General features: G+C 44.0%; 1 protein-coding gene across 1 annotated transcript; it reads right to left on the bottom strand.

Annotated features, from left to right (window-relative positions):
* Window positions 1–331: 331 nt before the first annotated feature.
* On the bottom strand, window positions 332–13,230 carry LOC104548914 (ral GTPase-activating protein subunit beta-like; the record flags this gene model as incomplete). The annotated part of the gene is made up of 8 exons (XM_010195069.1): window positions 13,048–13,230; window positions 12,157–12,359; window positions 7,413–7,576; window positions 6,587–6,773; window positions 3,642–3,773; window positions 2,325–2,503; window positions 659–807; window positions 332–548 (listed from the first exon to the last, which is right to left on the bottom strand). Coding segments are annotated over exons 1-8 (1,414 nt in total), but the record flags the coding sequence as incomplete, so codon positions are not given.
* Between the last annotated feature and the right edge of the window lie 6,139 nt (window positions 13,231–19,369).

Here is a 19,369-nt window from a genome sequence, read left to right as displayed (position 1 = left end):
AGATACTCAATCAGATTTCAAAATAGGAAAAGGACTTTTATCACATTATTTCCTTCACTTAATAAAATTTCCCCCTCTGGCATAAGTGGGACCACCATGCTTGTTAGAGCAAGGGAGCATTTAACAGTAGTGATTGTTTTTAGTTTTAAAGCCCCAAAACATCTGCTTAGCTTAAAAACGGGTGCTGGCTCAGCTGGGAGGGGTTAACCACGATACAGCACTTCAGGTTCTTGGTTTAGGGTTTTATTATTACGCATACGTTAATCTTGCAGGTAGGAATTGCCGATAAAAGAAGGAAAAAGCTGTACATATATTTTTCAGTAATATTTACCAGTCATGCTGCTGTCTCTGTTTATTCCGTTATGAAGTTTACAGTGAACAAATGCTGCATCAAACAACCACGATCCAAAGAGATTCAAGATGCTGTTAACCTTTGGCCTGTGAGGAGCTGGCAGGGGCCGTGGCTCAGAACTCGTCTGGTTTGGACTAGAGAGTGGAGAAGTAGAGGAGGGTTGGTGCTGCACTTTTGAAGTGTGTGCAGTAGTTACCTATTTGAACAACAGAACAGATCAGCTCCTAGAAGCAAGGAAATTACTTCCTCAAACTGAGGAAACTATCAAAAGGGTCAGCTCCTTAAATACAGAATATGAAATCTTACAGTGCTGGTTTTCATGGTTGCTTTGTTCACAGTTACTGCCCGATGCCGCCGGTTATGGGGCGGAGTGGTGTTGATTGCAGTGTTCTGGGTCATGCTCAGCCTGTTCACTGGGGTGGGCGGCGTGCTATCCGACCGGGGTCGTGAAATGCCTGTAGGTGAAGAAATAAAGCAAGTTTTCAACAAGAATCCCACAGGCTCACCACAGCACCCGGTCAGGAAGCACCTGAGCCTTCTGCAAATACACCGGTGTTCCTCCCTGCCCCCCAAAACAGCAGTAATGAGAAAAACATCTTTCGTCTTTCACTATTAGCAGAAATAAATGCACAAGCAAAAGAAAACCCTACTTGTGTTAGTAAAAAACAACAAAGAACCCCACACCTTAAGAGTACGGAAAATTGGTCACAGGAGGACATAGCCTAGAAGCAGGCAGAGGGAAAGGGTCAAGGCTCATTTGCCAAAGCCAACCTAACACCATGCTCCAGCCAGAATTCAGCTGCCTCTCACCCTTCCTTTCTTTCTCAACCATACCTGCCACAGCCCGTTTCGAGACATCTCCAAGACGTTTGACCCTTTAAAGCCAACATAGCTTACTAAATTAAGATTAACCCATCCACAGTGCTGTTTTCTGCTGGTTTTGTGAGCTGGATCAACTTGCTGAACAGTCAATTGCTAGGTCAGTACAGGAAGAAGCTAGTTTTTCTGGCAGCAGCAGGACATTAGATCAGTCTTTACCAGCTTCAGAGCAATACTCATGGTGCATAAAGCTACTCCTCCCAGTCAGCACCAGGAGCAAGCAGTCCTGCAAAACTTGAAGTGACAAACACCGCTTCTTCTCATTTTAATAGCACCACCCTCACCCTGGGTGTGCTGGGAGGTATCCAGAGAAGGGCAGCAAAGCCGTTGAAGGGTTTGGAGCACAAGTCTTATGAGAAGCAGCTGAAGGAGCTGGGGTTGTTTAGTCTGTCGGAGACTGAGGGGAGACCTTACTGCCCTCTACAGCTTCCTGAAAGGAGAGGGTAGCAAGGTTGGAGCCAGTCTCTTCTCCCTCATAGCCAGTGATAAGACAAGGGGTAATGGCCTCAAGTTGCACCAGGGGAGGTTTAGGTTGGATACTAGGAGGAATTTCTTTACTGTGAGGATTGTCAAGCACTGGAACAGGCCGCTCAGGGAGGTGGCTGAGTCACCATCCCTGGAGCTGTTTAAAAGATGAGTGGATGTCGTGCTTAGGGACATGGTCCAGTACAAAGACCTGAAGATGACAGCCAAAATTCAGTGCCTTGCACACAGCTGCTTCCAGAAAGTTCATAAACGAGGCGGTCAGTGCTCACAACACGCTAAAAGCGGAATGCTTGCATTGCTGATTAGACATGAAGAGAAATAAACCTTGTTTGGGGAAGAGACGGCTGGTTTTATTTTAGACTTCAGGTTTAATTGTTTCACATTTGAAACTAAGACCATCTACGGCTTTGTGCATTCAAGCATTACTACTGTGTATACAGAAGGCCATTTAAAAGGGATCTGAGGTCCCTTCCCTATCAATTCCAGAATACACTTCCAAATGATAAGTCGTTATGGCTGTATTTATGGAGAAGACAGATTTAAAGAGAATTAAATAATGATTAAGGTACTATTTCCTAGCTACCCACAGGTAAGAAAAGAGCATTACCTAGGAATGCATCCACTAAACAGCTGATCCCACGCATGGCACGAAAGAATATTTGAGGCAGATGTTTAAGGCAGGGGTACTGATTCAGTTCTTGAGTCATCCCACTCACATTCAGAAACTGCTCCTGAAATTTGGGGGTAGAGCTAATAATGGCTGGGGTACTCAAATCCACAGGATTACTGCACACAAGAAGAGCAAAAGACATTTCAGTCAGTTTAAGAACAGCTGATGAGATTTTAAAAACACTTAAAGATGCAACAGTTTAATGTATTTAAATAACAGCGACACAAAACAGCATCCAATATCAATATACTTTTAGCTGCATCACAGGAAGTCAATTTTCACTTCCTGGGTTGTCAGTGTTTAATTGTCTTTATTTCAGACATTACCCAAATGGACTGAATAATTCTACTGAGATCCAATGAACCAAAGCGTACATTCGCTATAACAACCCCTCCCTTGAAGCAATATTAATAACCTGAGCTCTTTTGAGCTCAGTTTAAGAGGTCCTTGCATTGTTAGAATTATTCTCAAAAAGGTAAGCAATGAATTAAGCATTGCCAGGAAACAGTGAGAAGAAAGGGAGCAGGTTCTGAAAGTTTGAACAATTTCTCCTGATCTAAATTCTGTCACAGAAATTACAGATCTGAAGAGTACAGTACTTGTGACATCGCAAATGAAGAAAGATCTGTAGCTAGTTAGAAAGTAGATTGTTAAACAGTAACTTTTATCTATCTTATATTAGCAATTAATGTTTTATATGAGAAGTTTCATATTCTAGCCATTCAGAACATTAATGCAATGCCATTCCCACAAACCTTTAAAACCAAGCACACCACCTGGTTCTGTTGCATTGTTAGAGAAGGGTAACATAGGTGTTAAAATCAATTAAATAGCTTTCTTCATAAAAACAAAGATAAACTTCAAAAGATTAGTTTTTAAAATGAGTGTAACAGCCTGGACAATAAACGGAAGCAATGTACATCTCAGAGCTGTTCTGCTTTTCCTGTTTGCCATCTCAGAAACACAAGATTGCACTGAAGTCTTGTTTTTCAGACCCTCCAAAATGCCAAACAGCTCTAAACCTTTTAATTAAATGAACCAGCTCACATTCTGAAAGAGTCACAGAGTTCACAGTTGAACCACGCACTCACAGCCTTGCCCTGGACTGTTGCAGGACACTGGTGCAACTCTCACACTTTATTCTATTTAGATGCTTAATCTCAGTAATCTCCAAATAAATTTTTCTTAATTTGTCATGCAAATTTACAGAAATTATGCAAGAACACAAACAATAGGTGGCTGCAATTACAATACCTCAGCATATGTAAAAAGCGAAACCAAGTTTGTGCAACGCACTCATTGTCCATCTCGGGAGGAATCAGACCAGCATCTTCATCAGGAATTTTAAATGGAGGAAATGAAGGTCCATAGGTAAAACGCAGCAATCTAGAAAGCGAGTCAGAGAGATCTGTCATTCAGTCAATACTCCCCACACCCTTAGCAGTTCATTTGAGCCCCAAAAGAATCAGCAGTCCACAGGCGAGTCCACAGGCAAGTCCACAAGCAGCAACACAACATCTCAGGTTTTCCTAGAGAGCCCCGCTTCGCACAACTATTTTGCCCTCTTCAAGCTTTGAAGGGTTCATGCCTGGGAGCTGTGGCAGATGCACCCACCCTACTGAAGACCTGAGAAAAACCCAACAAAAGCAGTGCTAAAGTTTCTGGCCCTGGAGGCGCCAGGACTGCCTCCCCCTCACAGCTCATGTCTGGTCCACACAGTGGGGGTCAAAGGCAGGAAAGTTGGGGTCCTCAGCCAGTAGGGGGTGACACGACCATGTATTGACCACAGATCAGATTCGACCAGGGTATAAATGGGGCCCCGCCGGAGGACTCATTTGAGTCGGTCCTCCTCGGAGCAGCGGGTCTGCAGTCGGGGACTCTCCCCTTGAGTTGGGACGCCACTTAAGGAAACTTCTCGAGATTGAGAGCCCTCCCTTTTTGGTGAGTGAGTGAGTGCACATTTTGGATCGTTTGGCCAAAAACTTAAGAATTCTTAACTTAGCTGTGTCTGGTAATATTCCCAACCAGCATATCGAACCTGTATTTGTTGAATGTCAGTGGGATGTTGTTTTAGTGAATGAAGTTTTGTCTGCTTCATTTCAATTACAGATTAAAGCTTCTTTGAGTTCATTAATTGTGTGCGTGTAGCCATTTTGGTGCGATTCCATGACAGGAGCCTGCCCAAAGCTTCTACCAAATCCAAGTGCTGTCACTGCCATGGCAGCTCCCTCATCTGATCAGCCAGGGGGTTATCAGTTAACACAGGCACAGACTTGGAATCCCAGTCTATCACATTAAGTAACTTGGAGAGAAAAGCAAATGAGCTTTAAGACACAAGGCATTCTTCAGGTCCAAACTAGAAACACTCACCACCACAGGCAGCAACTGCTTTTCAGTATGCCCCAGCATCCCTGGACATTCAGTGCCCCAGAGGCATCACCCCACAGCAGGATTTTGCTGAGGAATTCCCCAGCTCTGGCAAACCCCGAGGAGCCTGGGCACACCCCATGCAAAGTCACAACCCACATCTCAAGGTTGCAGGAGACTGCACTGCTCCACAATTCTGTTAGGAGCTGCAAGAAATCAGGTTTTCAAGGAGCATGGCCAAATCTTAAGTGATACTTGGGACACTTTCAAGAATGACTTAAAACAGAAATAAATTGTAATCCACACATCCAATTAAATTGAAATAGATTCGGGGCACTTTAGACTAGCAACGTTAATATCTACTGGTATGGCAGCTCAAGGAAGACCCCTCTGCTATAAAGTCACAGCTATGGACACAGATTAACACTGCATATGTGCACAGATTTCCAAATATAATTTTCCATATAGTTCTGAGATGTTTACTCTCAGTTTACTGCTAATAACTCAATTCAGAAAACCATTTACTAAAACAACACTTTAACTGTTTGAAGCTGGAGCTTCACTGAAGTCTTAGAAGTGTAGCTTAAAATATCACTGAACTTAAAGATAGCCTCAGACGAGTTTGGCTTTCTGCGTATTGGGCACAAAACAACATTACTGAACAGCGGATTAAAACGTTACAAAAAACTTGCAAACCACTATGCATCAACAGAACTAAACTGTTAGTCAACAGAGGAGCACAAAGCGTGGGCACAGTGCATGGAGCAGAACACCAACGCATGTTTTCAGGCAAAGCTGTTCTTTTCAGATCAGTGAATCATAAAATATTTTCTGTTATGCAATGCTACGTCTAATGAGCTAAAAATAGCTAAAGAAATACTGTGGGAAATACGCAGAGCTCGTATTGCAGCTGTATTTCCCCACAGATTGAACGAGTGGCTGCATAACCTGGAAAAAAAAAAATCTAGCCACACTTGGAATTTTGACAGGGTCAAAAGCAAGCGATGTCAGAGTTAAAATAAACTCTTGCAAAAAGCATACTATTGAATTTCTCTCAGTGCAGCAACTACAATACATCTTTGAACTTTCACAGAAATGGTTATTGATCTCTCAAGAGAGCTGGGAGGAGACCCAGAACCTTGCTCCTCACCAGTTAATTTAGTTCCTTCCTTCAGGAGACTGAGATTTGTCCGGCAAAGACTTCATATCACAAAGATTCCAATATGAAGGGTACTGAGACTCCCTTCACTGCTCAGGGCCTTTACTACAGCCTCACTGCTCCCACACCCAGCAAGGCCTGGCATAGCTCAGGAGGAGAGTGCCGCTTCTCCGAGGAGAGCCTGCAGCCTGTCCCAGCCCACCGCAGCCCGGCTGCGCGCACAGAGCACAGCATCAGCTCTGCAGGGCAAGAAGGGAAGAATGCCGGAGTCACCTCAAACACAGCAACAAGCAGGAGTAACAAGCACCTAATAATTTTGGTGGTGACTGCCATTAAAGCATACCCACTATAATACTACACTAATAGTCATGACTCATTCTTCACGAGACACAATGAAGAGTCGCAGTGATGGAGACACCACCGCAAAGTGCTAAATACCAGAGAGATCTTGAGATCACACAATTAGCAGAGACTACCAAATTCAGATCTTCACTTGCAGAACGAAGACGTGCACACAAACAGTAAAAGCCAGAGATGCTAGCAAGACCTCTCACTGTTCTGCTCATTCACTTTTGGATTGCTGTGCATTCCACAAATAAACAGCTCCACAGAAAAATGTGAATAACCACCATCATCTCTGTACACGTGTTTACTTCTGTGGGATCTCTCCTACCTGGAAGTAAGGGCACAGATGACCTTGCTCCACTGCTCAACCACCGCAGGGTGATGTCGCCAGTTGGCCACCATCTCTTTGGCTGTTTTCCAGTATGGTGGTGTTGGAAAGCACCGCATACAAGCCAGTAACCACACCTCAAACAGCACACCAATTAACTTCTCAGCCAGATTCTCAGCAATGCCACCTTATAACAGAAACAAAACAAGCTTTTAGTGAGTAGTCAATCTAAATAACTTCAAGTACCTCCCCAAAGAGATTTCCATTTAAGTGTGTAAAGATTTTTTAAGTTGGTTTTTTCCCCCCCATCATTTTGCATTTAAAAGTGATTCCCAATTGCTTTCTACAGACAGTTAAGCTTTTTACAAGACCAACATTATACATAAAGCCCACATATGACTCTCACTAAGGGACACTGGGAATTCACTGATCTTAGGTTGTCTTGTGTTGCACTATCTATGCCAATTTTTTTTTAAAAATAGGTATAAACAACCAGTATTATTTTCCAGTAGGCAGACCAAACAGCAAGACACATAGGGGTTTCTGTGAAACAAACAAGGACCACCACCTGAAACCATTCGCCACGTACAGTTCCTGTACAGAGGCACTGTTCTGCAAGAATACTTTTAGGAAAACTCAGCTCCAAATCATCCAGTCTTTTCTGACAACCCTTTATTTGAGAGTGTAGCAGAATTAGGAGTGACCTATTGTGCTTTGGTGGCTACTAAAAGCTTTTAACAGGTTTCCTCCCATTCCTCTGGCAGCTCAACATCAAGCAGAGCCAGGTTTTTCCAGTAATTGAATCAAATGGAAGCTGAATATAAACCTTGCACAGTTGGAGCTGCTAGAAGAGTGTCATTGATCTGGAGAAGAAATAATAACAAAACTTCCCAGGTTTCTCTTGCCATAATTGTTGATTCACGAGCCAGTTTCTGGACAGCTTTCAAAACCTGTAAGCATAATCTAATCTGGCTAGATCCTGGGTCTGGCCTGCAAGAGAAGAAAACAATACTTGAGTCTCTAAACAAGAGCTATAAAGTGATGCATACAATAATCTGGACTTAGAGCAACTACAAGAGGAAGCATCCATTTTATTGAACAAGAGCCAAGAACATGAGTCAATATGCTTCTACGCATCCTAGCTCTGCTTTAATGAGTACAAGTTGTACCGTAACATTCTTCTCTACATGACACTGAATGCACCACCACAGAGTGAACGTTAACTGGAGCAAGCACAACCCATTATCACAAAGGAATTTACCTTAAACTAAACAATGAGAATGTAGCTGAGACATCACTAATTGCTACATACATAATTCAGAAGGAAAGTGGCAACATTAGGAGAAAATACTGTTAGCAAACTAATTTAAATTCTTCTTAGTTCTCCACTTGCTTCCAAACGTAGATCCAACTCTTACCCTAAATCCTTGGGTTTAGGAAAAAACATCTAGAAGACGGTCATTAAATAGGAAAAACAGACTAAAGGAAGAGGAGATAAGGAAGGAAGGAAGGGAACAAGTTGGCATTATCAAGGTTTTCCCTATAGTAGCAACCAGTCCCACACTGTCATTGCTGAGTCACTCAACATGAAGCATTGCAGAAGCAGCACAAAGCAGCGTGCTCCCTTTCCATCAGTTAGTTTGGACAAGGCAGAATGGGTGCAAAATAGTAATGTGGAATGTTCTGGACAGTAGACAAGGACACTGGCAAACAAAGCAGAGGAAGCCTAAGAGTTTTAAGGGTGAAAGAGGAGATTACAAATTAAAACATGCAACATACACAAGCTAGCTATGTTTCAACTTGTACGCCATTTCCTCATCCATCCTACCAGAGATGATCAAAAAATGATAAAAATTATAAAAATGTTACCTTCCACTGGACTGCTAAGTAGTATTGCTAGACTCCTACCAAACACTTTCCATGTGGTATAACCCATAAGTCCTACTGCATGGTGAGCATCTCAGGAACACGCTGATCCACTAGACAGAGATCTGCTTTTCTCAGAGAAAAACTGCTCACATCAAGATCACTTATTGAGAGACATGATTTAAGAACACTATCAACACTTATCTTCATAGAACAAATGTTGTATTACAGTACTGCAAACAAGATAAAAGAGACAAGATTATATCTGATGCAAAATTGCAGACCACTAGGCACAGTTCAGGACTGCACTGGGTTGCCTGATGCCAGTGTTAGATCCTAAACAGTCTCCATAGAACAAAGCTTGGGATGAGTAGGTCCTGCCTTGGTTATACCACTATTTTTTCCCTAAGCAACAACAGAGCAGACACTTTAATCAAAATATATCCTTAATCTTTACAGGCCTGACGTTTCAAAGTCTGTTTCAAGACTTGTTTCCCTAATAATTTAGGGAATCTATAAAAAGGGGTTTACATGTAGGAGCTCCATAGGCAAGACAACTGATGGGATGCTTCTGAGCTAGTCTGGATAAAGGAAATTCTAAAGTCCCTGTCCATCTATCGGTTCCTCTCATTCACAAAATCAACTGAATGGCAAACTCTGGTTGCAGCATTTTGCAGACTTGTGTAGATTTCTTCAGAGCCTGGCCTTTTGGTTCTCACACTCCTTTGCATCAAGGCTTTGTTATGCTTTCATATGACAAGCAGAACTCCCTACAGAAATATGCCTATTACACTTGGACAGTCACACACTCCATGGTCTCTCAAGCAAGTCCAGACGCTCCAGTCACACAGAAGACCTTGGTATCAACACCCCAACCTCCTGGGAAGGAGGGGCAGGGGGAGAGAGAGTTCTCATACTTTCCTTCTGTGCTTCCAACAAGTTTGTGGCACCAAAACTTTATCTGACAGCAGTAACCACCATTGCTGCGTAAGTAATCTGCAAGGCTTCCTGAATATCATAAGCTTGCTAGAGGCTGAAAGCCTGGGAGCTGCCTGGGGACTGCTCAAATTCATCAAGAAAAGAAGCGTGCGTTTCATAGGGGTGGACAGGAGGTCAGTGCTGGAAGGAAGGATGCAAGCAGTCCCACCCCAAGTCCAGCAGACAAAGGCAACTTGACTCGCTCATCTCTCACTGCTCTGATTTTTCAGCACCTTTCAAGGACTGTGCGTGTAAACATTTAATTCATCTGAGCACTCAAACTGGAACATGTATACACCTGCTTTGTATTTGATGTACACACATTCTCAAGATAATAAGGAGCGGCTGAGGGAACTGGGGTTGTTTAGCCTGGAGAAGAGAAGGCTGAGGGGAGACCTCATCACCACCTACAACTACCTCAAGGGAGGTTGTAGAGAGGTGGGTGCTGGTCTCTTCTCCCAGGTGATGGGGGACAGAAGAAGGGGAAATGGCACCAAGCTGTGCCAAGGGAGGTTCAGGTTAGAGATAAGGAGGAAGTTCTTTACTGAGAGGGTTGTCAGAGGCTGGAACAGGCTGCCCAGGGAGGTGGTGGAGTCACCATCCCTGGATGTACTTAAAGAGCGGGTAGACGAGGTACTTAAGGATATGGTTTAGTGGGTAGACAGGAACGGTTGGACATGATGATCTCAGAGGTCTTCCAACCGAGCAATTCTGTGAAGATGCTATTTAAGTTGAACTGCTCACTTAAGGATGCTGCATTTCACACCTCAACTATACATCCTCCTCTGGGTCTGGGAACCCTCACCACAAATCTGGGCCACCACTTTTAAGGCAGCCAAACCAACAGCTACACCAATTCCAGCAAACCAGGATGAGGAAGGAAGCTATTTTAATCACAGTCCTCCATAGGATATAGACTTATAATAAAGGCTCAAGTATTTTCAACACAAGAACAGGAGATTTTTCCAGGAGACAGTCAATGCAGGTTGCTACAAGAGCTACAGGAGCCCATCAGCACCAGCAACCTGCATCAACTGGGTAAAAGCAGAAATTATTCTCCTCTTCCTCTCCACAGACACGTATGAGCCTGCTGCCACTCCAGCAAGGTGTGCACAACTCGGTCCTGCATTTAATTTCTGTTACAGAATGCTTTCCTGTTGCTGGAGTGAATTCTGAACACAGCTCCCTGGAGGGCAAAACTTAAAAGATCAAGTTCTTTTCTTGAAGGCAAAGCAGGGACTTGAACATCAAGCACTGACAGCAGCAGCCATGAAAAAACAGTGTTTCAGATACATTTCAGAGGCTTTTGAATGAAAAAAAAAAATAGTATAGTTATAAGGAAGGGGAGAGGTGTGTTTAAAATAATTTTCTAGCCCTCCCTGTCTCTGGATGTTATTTCATTCAAAAGCCATCTTGTGCTGTCTACCCCACTGCACCAAGTCCCATCAACAAAGAGAGAAGGGTGCAGTGGCAGCTTGTGCCACGCCATCAGCATGCAAGAAAAAGGACCACTGAACTGCCGGCCAGCAGGGCCACTGGTGTGAAAACCATCAAGGGATCAGAGCAAGAACTATTTAATGGACCAGTGAAGAATTCATTCTCTACTGTACCTCTATTCTACATGCATTCAAGCTTAGAGACAACCTTCCACAGAAGTCTAATCCAGACACATGCTTTCCTCAAATTTGTGACAATCCTTTAATTAGAATGAAAATGTCTTTTTCATTACAAGGTAAGAGCAATGACATCTAAGGTTAGGTGGTAGACTTTGAAGCAATCTGTAAATAGCAATAAACTCCTAGTCTGAATTTGTGTGAGTTATTATTTAAATCCCTTTATTAACAAAGCCTTTGGATAAAGTTAAGTGATCCAAGAGCAGCAGAGCACTTTGAAGGCCACTTGCAATGATACATTATTCATACCCATAGAGCAGATGTTCTGGTACTTACAGACATCCACTAAACACTGATCTGAAGTAATTTTAGGTAGCTAATAATTAAGTGCTGTTTCACAGGGCACCATTAAATAATCTCTTACTTATCCAACAAGTGTGTTCAACAGCAGCAGGTAAGCTTATCAAACTATAAACAAACTACGATGTCTGAGCGCTCTGATAATATAACTTTGCCCAAGACCTAGAAGCACATGTTCCTCAGCATTATCACTGAAGGATGTCTTGTGTAACACCAGGTTATCTGATAGCAAGCATCCTTCCACAGTATTGTTTCAGAACTACCGGTGGAAGATGATCAAGCCCAGTTATGCCTATTTAGCAGGCAGCAAGATGCAGACACAAAGCAGCCACTTACTGCAAGATCCTCCAGGGCATCAGAAATGTGGTCAAGTCTTGAGTAAACAAAGCGTGGGACAGCTATGATGTGCTCTTAGTTACCACAGTTCCACACAATACCAAGCAGTGACGCTGTTTAACCTTTCCCCTGCCCTCCAGTCATCTAACAGAGATGGTTCTTGAAGTTCATGAAACAGTAAACATTGAAGTCTATGAACAATCTGTAATTTTAACTACCTAAACACAGCAGCAACAACTCAATTTGCTACTGAAAATTACAAAACCAGTTTGGAGAGACACCTTCCTCTTAACTTTGCCATGACAGCAGCCATCTTTTAATCAAGAGCCTCCAGGGTTCATCAGGCTTCTGACGGTTGCCTACAGACTACAGCTTAAAACCTCCGAGCCTCATGAGTGTCCCAGCCCTCACACTCACCTTGGAACAAAGAGATTTTGGAGATGTTTGAGAATGCTTTGAACATAAAGGTTTGGTTCCTTAATAACTGGTAAGGGAATGGAGTCCTTCGGTAACACAAGAGCCATAATCCAATCTGTATAAACGTCGACACAGTATTTCACAGTATCGCCATCCAGAGGGAGGGTCAGGCCATAACAAACCACCTCCATAGTCCATTTTACCTATCCAAACAAAGTAAAAGTTATTAAAAATAAATACTAGCAAGTAAACAGTGGTCAGAGCACACTGGTTCTAACTCAACAAAATAACAGTAGTTGTGCCACAGGCAGTTCTCTTTTAATATATACTGCAAGAAAACACCAAGCCATTAATTTGTATATCACGACATTATGATTATAAGTGAATGGCAAATTATTATAAACTCTTTAGTCTGAGCTGTAGAGAGAAAACTCCTTAGAACAAACAAGAGCTGATGTAACATAAGATCTCCAATTTCTAGTAAATATTTGTACCACACAAAGATTTAAAAATAAAAAAGAAGAAAAACTAGCATTGCCCCAAAAATAAAGGTAATTAGAAAGGCTTTGTCCTAATTGTTAAATTCCTTGGCTATTTTGTTGTTGTTGTTTTGGGGGGGTCATTGTTTTTGGTGGTTTTGGGGTGGTTTTTTGCTTTAGTCTGACCTTCCTGGTACAAAGCTCAAACGCTTACTGCTAGGTCATGAAGTACACTGCTGCTATGAACGAGATGTTAATAGAACCCTTATGTAGATTACTAACCTAAAAATATAGCACAGTTAATAAAACTTGGGACTATTAGAGAGAAAAATAAAAGAGGCTATAAAAAAAAAATCTTTCAGTTGCCACTCCAGCACAAAGGAAACTCTGACCTCTAAGGAAATGCACTTACTTCTTTGTCCGTTTTTAGCAAACTCTCACTTCCAACAGACGATGTGATTAAAGCCTGTCCAAGAGGACGCACCACTGCATTTGCCACTTCTCTCCCTACGTTTTCAGGATAGCTGTGAAGTACACTGGTATTACCCTGATCATTTTGAATGACAAGATGCAAGGATCTCCACTCTGAGTACATAGTGCCTCTATGCTACAGTCCAAACAACACCTGGGGGGCGAGAAAGAAAGACACAGTTAGCAGAAATGTTTATGACATGAGTTACCAAAGCTGAGGCTGTTTGCCATGATACAGTCCCTCATAAATTAGAGATGCCCGTGTCTGCATCATAAAATTGAAGACCTGGAAGAAATTCGAACAGCTGGTTTTCAACCTTAGTATGTTGGGTTTGTATGTTTTTAATATAGCTGTGAGCTTGGGTTTTTTTCTTTAAAAAGACACAGTAGGTTTCAGCTGGGGACCAGCAGCCCATTTGAGACATTTAAACTTGAGTGACATCATCTCACACACCTTCCACTTGCACCATCCTTGCAGGAAAGATGCTCTTACAGGACATCTTTGGCTGAACAGAGAACAGTTCTACAAGCAGCAGCTCCAATTCATACCTTGTTCCCTCTTGCAGCACAATAGTAGCTAAAAATACATATCAAGAAAGTTTCTGGAAAATCTTAGTCGCCTCAGAAGACAAAAATTCGGCCTCTTTTCACATTTACAAAGTATTTCTCCTACAGCACGCACTATTCAAAACAGGCGGTGGAAAAATTTGATTGACTGGTGATGAAGAGCACACCTTACCTGCAGTGATTTCAGGACTGACTGGTGGATCACTAACTCAAGCTCAATACCTCTTTACAGTTTCATTACATCACACACCGGTACCAAGCCGCAGGCATTATGGCAGGCCCGAGTGCATTTTGAATCCTTGCAAAGTCCATGCACGCTGTTCATCTAGATTTGTCCCAAAGATTCAGGATAGAAAAGCCACTGAAAATCTCCCAGATAACTCTCTCAGGACTAGACAGGGGAAACAGTCCTCCTTCCAACAGTGCTCCCCATACAACTGTGGTGGTGCATTTTCCCGTATTGCAGACAGAGCCAGCACAGGGAGCCAAGCTGACAGTGAACCTCCCATGTTTTTGCAGTGGTGGGTTTTTGGGTTTGGGGTTTGTTTGGTTTGGGGGTTTTTTTGCATCGATGTGAAACCACAACCAAGAGGGGCAGATCAGCAGCGGAGATGTTAACCTATGCTTCCACAGGTGGAAGCCAGCATTCACCCAGAAGCAGGGCAGGGAATGCCCTCCTGCCCAGAGAGCAGCGGCTGGTGCTGCACCATCACACAGAGCGCGCACATCAAGGGAGCCTGGCTGGAGCAGCCCTGGCAGCAGGAGACACCACCGGATGGGACTGCCACCCCCGGCCATCAGGCAGCACTGGGCAGCTCAAGGAGACCTGCCACGCTGCCAGCGTTGACCTACACATCAACACAGCTGGAAAGCTAAGCCAGTGCAAAGGTTTGTCTGGTGAGACCGTTTTTAGCTGGATCAAGATCTGATCCAGCTCAGGTGAGATGAACATCTGTGCCAACCCAAAGCACCAGTGAGGACACACGGCTGCGAGGGGTGGCAGGAGCAAGCCTTAATACCCACTCACAGCAGTCCTAAAACTGCTGCATGAGCAGGTGGCACCAGGGCAGTCTAAGCCACCAGAACTGCAACGGTGCTACCTCCCTCTTCCCTCCTCTCCCACCAACACCAGCAGTCTTTCATCAGTTATCTGAGCCAGCTGGCCACATGAACAACAAAACAAGGAAAACAGGGCTGGCACAGGAGGAAAGCAAGGAGTGTTCAACAGCCACCGCTTAGATCAGCTCAAGCTGTCACAAATGGCACCCTGGGGACTGCTTGCCAACCACACTTAACTGGCACAGTTTGGAAGCCTGGAATGTTTTGAATGCCTCCCTTAGACATTCCTTGGCTCAAAACCAAACAAGAAGCCAGGCCTGGAAATACACATATACACATAGCAACGAGCCATCATTTAAACAGGTCTGCCTATTTTGCTGACTCCGAGTGTCTGTTTACACCCAAAACCTATGTAAAAACCCTGGTTATTCCCTTCAAGGAAGGAGGGAAGACAAGGCAGCAAGATCTTGGTTTCCCAAACCACATCCTTTCTGGTTTGAGACAGCAATCACATGTGCTCCTCTGACAGCACATTAGCCAGAGCAGCCCAGCCTGCAGGAAGCACATATTCTCCATCCTTCGGGCAGCTTCTCTCCTCTGAGGGCAGTGGCAGCAGGAACAACACACACCACTCCGGTCAAAACCCTTCGGCTTAGAGGGAAAACAACAATTCCAAGACACCAGCTCTTGGGACACGGAGAAGTAACAACAGAAAAACAAACATGAACCACAACCCTTATTGATGGCTTCAGTTACTGCATAACTTCATTACACAGGTTTCCTTACTGCTATCTTCTCCTTTCATATCCTATACCCATAGGGCCTTTTCATCCCACCTTTCTGTCCCACTCTGAACACTGTCTTAGTCTCCAAGCTCGCACCTGGAGTGGAAGAAGGAGGGACAGAAGTGAACTACCATCCGTTTTGCAAGATGTCCTCATCCCCTCAGGCCCACAGCACTGCCTGCACCCCTGCAGCAGTGTGCCCCTTTCCCTGCCCACAGCTCTGCTGCTCACCCCCAGGGAAGGGCAAAGGCGCTCTCCCCATCCTTCCCATGTGACACTCGAGTTCATTACAGGAACACATAGCACCATTTGAGGAACGCTGGTTTAAACAAACTGATTTCAACAGATAAAGCAGCACGTACTTTCCATCGAGCACTCCAGCTGAAGGACTGGCAGCTCACAGCTCATGGCAGGAGCTGATCTGCATGCAGACAACTGCAAGCACACTTACCACGGCTGCCCTCACCCCAGAACAGGGTTCCCAGAAGCATGGAAGTGTTGTGCAGCACAAGCAAATTATAGGCAGTGCCTGTGTACGAACTTTGTCTTCTACATGAGAAAAGTCAGAGAGGATAAAGATACCCAAATCTTGCTGCGTTTTGGAAAACTCTCGTTGCACTAGGGCATGGCAACGGGAGGACACAACCACCTGCCTTCATGCAGCCCCCTGCCACACCAAAGTGAAGATGCAAAGCTGGAAGGGTGACCCTTCCACACTGCTGCAGGGAGCAGCACTTTAACAGACACAGGAGAGATATAACTCACCATGTTTAAGAGAGGTTCAGCAGCAGGACAGGGTAGCCAAAACCTCCAGTGCCACACACACGCAGCCTGCTGCCTGACCTTCATACATAAGTTTAATGATAAAATCTTTCTCTTATTCAAGACTTCCTTTGGTCTTGTCATAAAAGAAATCTTCTGTTAAGTCTTATCAATATACAAGGAACATTGAAACAACTGCTTCAGATGAAAATTACTTCAGAGGTGAGGTTTCCTAGGGTATTGATTTATTCACCCCCTACAGTTAGCATAAGTTTTTATTTGCAAGGACTAGAAGTTACTTTTCATTTAAGACTCCACTTCAACTGTCATTTGAATTGGAAATTGCTGCCATCTGTCAGGATTGGGGTACAGCTAAACCCATCTACTATGCAGCTTCTTATAACTGAAGTTACAAGAGGCTGCTAAGTCTCCACACACAACTGCATCTGTTCCAAGGTCCTCTTTCAACAGATTCAACACACTGACAGTTCTCTAATTTGCTTTAGTCAAAAGGCACCTAATGCTTCACAGACGCATTACAGGGCTCTCAGCTGCAAGACTCGCTCCCTCCGAAGAGGCTGTATTCATCACAGACTACTTAAACAGCAAATTGAAAAAATACAACGATGCAACTGTCACACCATGCAAAGAGCATGCCCTGCTTTTTACTTCTGCTTCTGCAATGCTCCTGCATTTCAGCTTCAAAAAAAAGCACTCTCTCTGGTCCAAATAACTTCTCCTAAGTTTCATGTCTTACTGAGCTTCAAATCACTACGCTCTCAGAATGACAGGCAACAGAATTAAGAGGAGGGGTAGGAAAAAGAATAAATAAAACCCTGAAGTTTACCGAGCAGGTTTACACACTCAAGTTCGGAAAAGGATCATGTTTATGTTCCTTATTATGCATTAAATAAGACATCCCCCGATTCTCACAGACAAACAGATCTGGAAAGAAATTGCCAGCATTAACACTGACAGAACAACTGAGAGATGTGAAGTTAAAATACTTGCTATCAACTATGAAACTGAGCACAATTCCAATATTCCTTAGTGTGGTAAATAATTTGTTTCAATACATTCCATACAAATCCACTTCAGCTTAGGAATGTAAGTAGTTATCACCATACGAACCCCTGAAAACAGATGCTTCAGCATTTAAGACCAAAGATTCTCAGTTCATAAATTCTGCAGAAGTCAGTAACCATGAAATAACTTACTAATCAGCCCATAAAACTCCAGAAATAAAGACATTTAAGTTCTATTTCCAGTCCCCAAAGACTTAATACGAACAGCTACAGCCTAAATATTTAAACTCCTGCACCAGTAAAGTTATTTAGGTAGTTCTCATTTCCTAACAGCTCCCCATTCTGCCATTCCTTTGAAGGAGCAGGCAGGAGATCAGAGCCTGGAGCTGAGGTAGGCTTTTTGAAGTGTGTGCAGGGAGTAGTCAGGTGAACTGCAGGAAGCAGCTCCTCACAAAGTGTGTGCTGAGTAAGCGGGGTGCTGGGGGCAAACGCGAACATTTAGTCCTTCATGCTCAGCAGCTTCACACATAAAATGAAATGTTCGCCTGTGATGCAAAAGGACTTCAAGCACAAAGACGAGCTGTCACAAAAATGGATGCTGCCCTCTGCCCTCCAAATTTATGCTGCAGAGAGTGACTCTGGCCTCAACGAGTCTAACTTGGCATCTTCCCCACTGAGCCCACCAGGACCGAAGCAGTGCAGACCCCCCCAAGGCAGCTCCCCCTGAAGCCCACCCAACGGGAAGGCTCTGCCCTAGGCACGTACCACACGTGAAGGACAACAGGCAGGGCAGGCAGAGGCAAAAAATGAAAGAGGCAAGAGCCAAACAGAAGATCCACCTGAGAGAAACACTAGTAGAAAGTTGGTATTTTGTTAAGTCAGGATTCTGTTAAAGAATAAATGGAGATGCATGTCAGGATTAGTATTAAATGAAAAAAACAGGCTAGATTCAAGGCAGGAAGATACCAAGCACAGGAAAACCAGGAACTCATCCTCCTTTCCCAGACCATTCAGCCACAGTGCTACTGAGTAGAAGAGAACCACAGCTCCCTTTGACCCAGGAAGATCAACTTGTCTGGTTTTATCAGTTAACTGTAGAGAAGTTAATACATGAACCTGACACAAGGAAGGCTGAGTCTTAAATGCAAGGTACCATTTAAGGCACTGGGCTGGGGTCTTACCCTCCAAGCACTCCCGAATCGCTGCATTGGGAGACACCTTCACCATGCTGCCTCCTGAGAGCCCCACTGGTCACCAGCTCTCCCAGAACAGGAGGCAGGGCACCTGCCACAGTGAAGGCAGCTGCCCAAAGATCACGTACTGTAGTGTCTGAATATTAACAGAATCATAGGAAAGAAAAAACATCAGTTAGTTTTGTACGTTATGGCTATTCTGCTTTCAATTTCATTACTCAGACATCAGTACTATTTTGCTTCTCATGATCAACCTCATCCTTAAAAGCAGGGTTGAGAAAATTATCTTTCAGACAGGTCATCTGAGAATTTAAGTTTTCATATCTCTCACTTGTGCCAAAAACGATGTCATGAACTCCACCACAGGACAGTGCATTTCCCTGATCCAGACCAAGAATATTTTGTACTCAATTGTTTATTTTACATTCACAGTTCTTCCTTAGTCCAGCTCCTCATGCAACTCTACAAACTGCACAAGCAAGACAGGATCTCCTGAAGTGGATGGTCCCCTTAACCCGAGGCTGAGCCTTGCTGGGCTTCTGCTGCTCTTCACAACTTCTCCAAAAGAAATCTGATCTACTGCCCGCAGGCCCTGGAGATCCAACGAGAGGAAGAATAAGCAAGGGAAAGCAGCACCACGGCAAAGCCCAGGCCTGCAGCCAGGGACACACGGCACCACCAAGTTACCCGTAAGAAGGTCTGCAGGGAAACAGCAACGAAAACTTTTCCCTCCCTCACACCGGCACTCCTGTTCGATAGAGCCGGTGCACTGCTGAAGGGACAGGGTGACACCGCATGCTCGCTTCGAGGACCCGAAGTGCAGCTCAAAACCGGCCTCGGGGCCGAGGACAGGGCACAAGCCAAGAAGGACC

This window comes from Mesitornis unicolor, unplaced genomic scaffold (assembly GCF_000695765.1).
Source record: "Mesitornis unicolor isolate BGI_N332 unplaced genomic scaffold, ASM69576v1 scaffold52531, whole genome shotgun sequence".
In the NCBI taxonomy this organism is placed as follows: domain Eukaryota; kingdom Metazoa; phylum Chordata; class Aves; order Mesitornithiformes; family Mesitornithidae; genus Mesitornis; species Mesitornis unicolor.
Note: the sequence above shows the minus strand (reverse complement) of the source record. Positions and strands in the feature narration are given on the sequence as shown.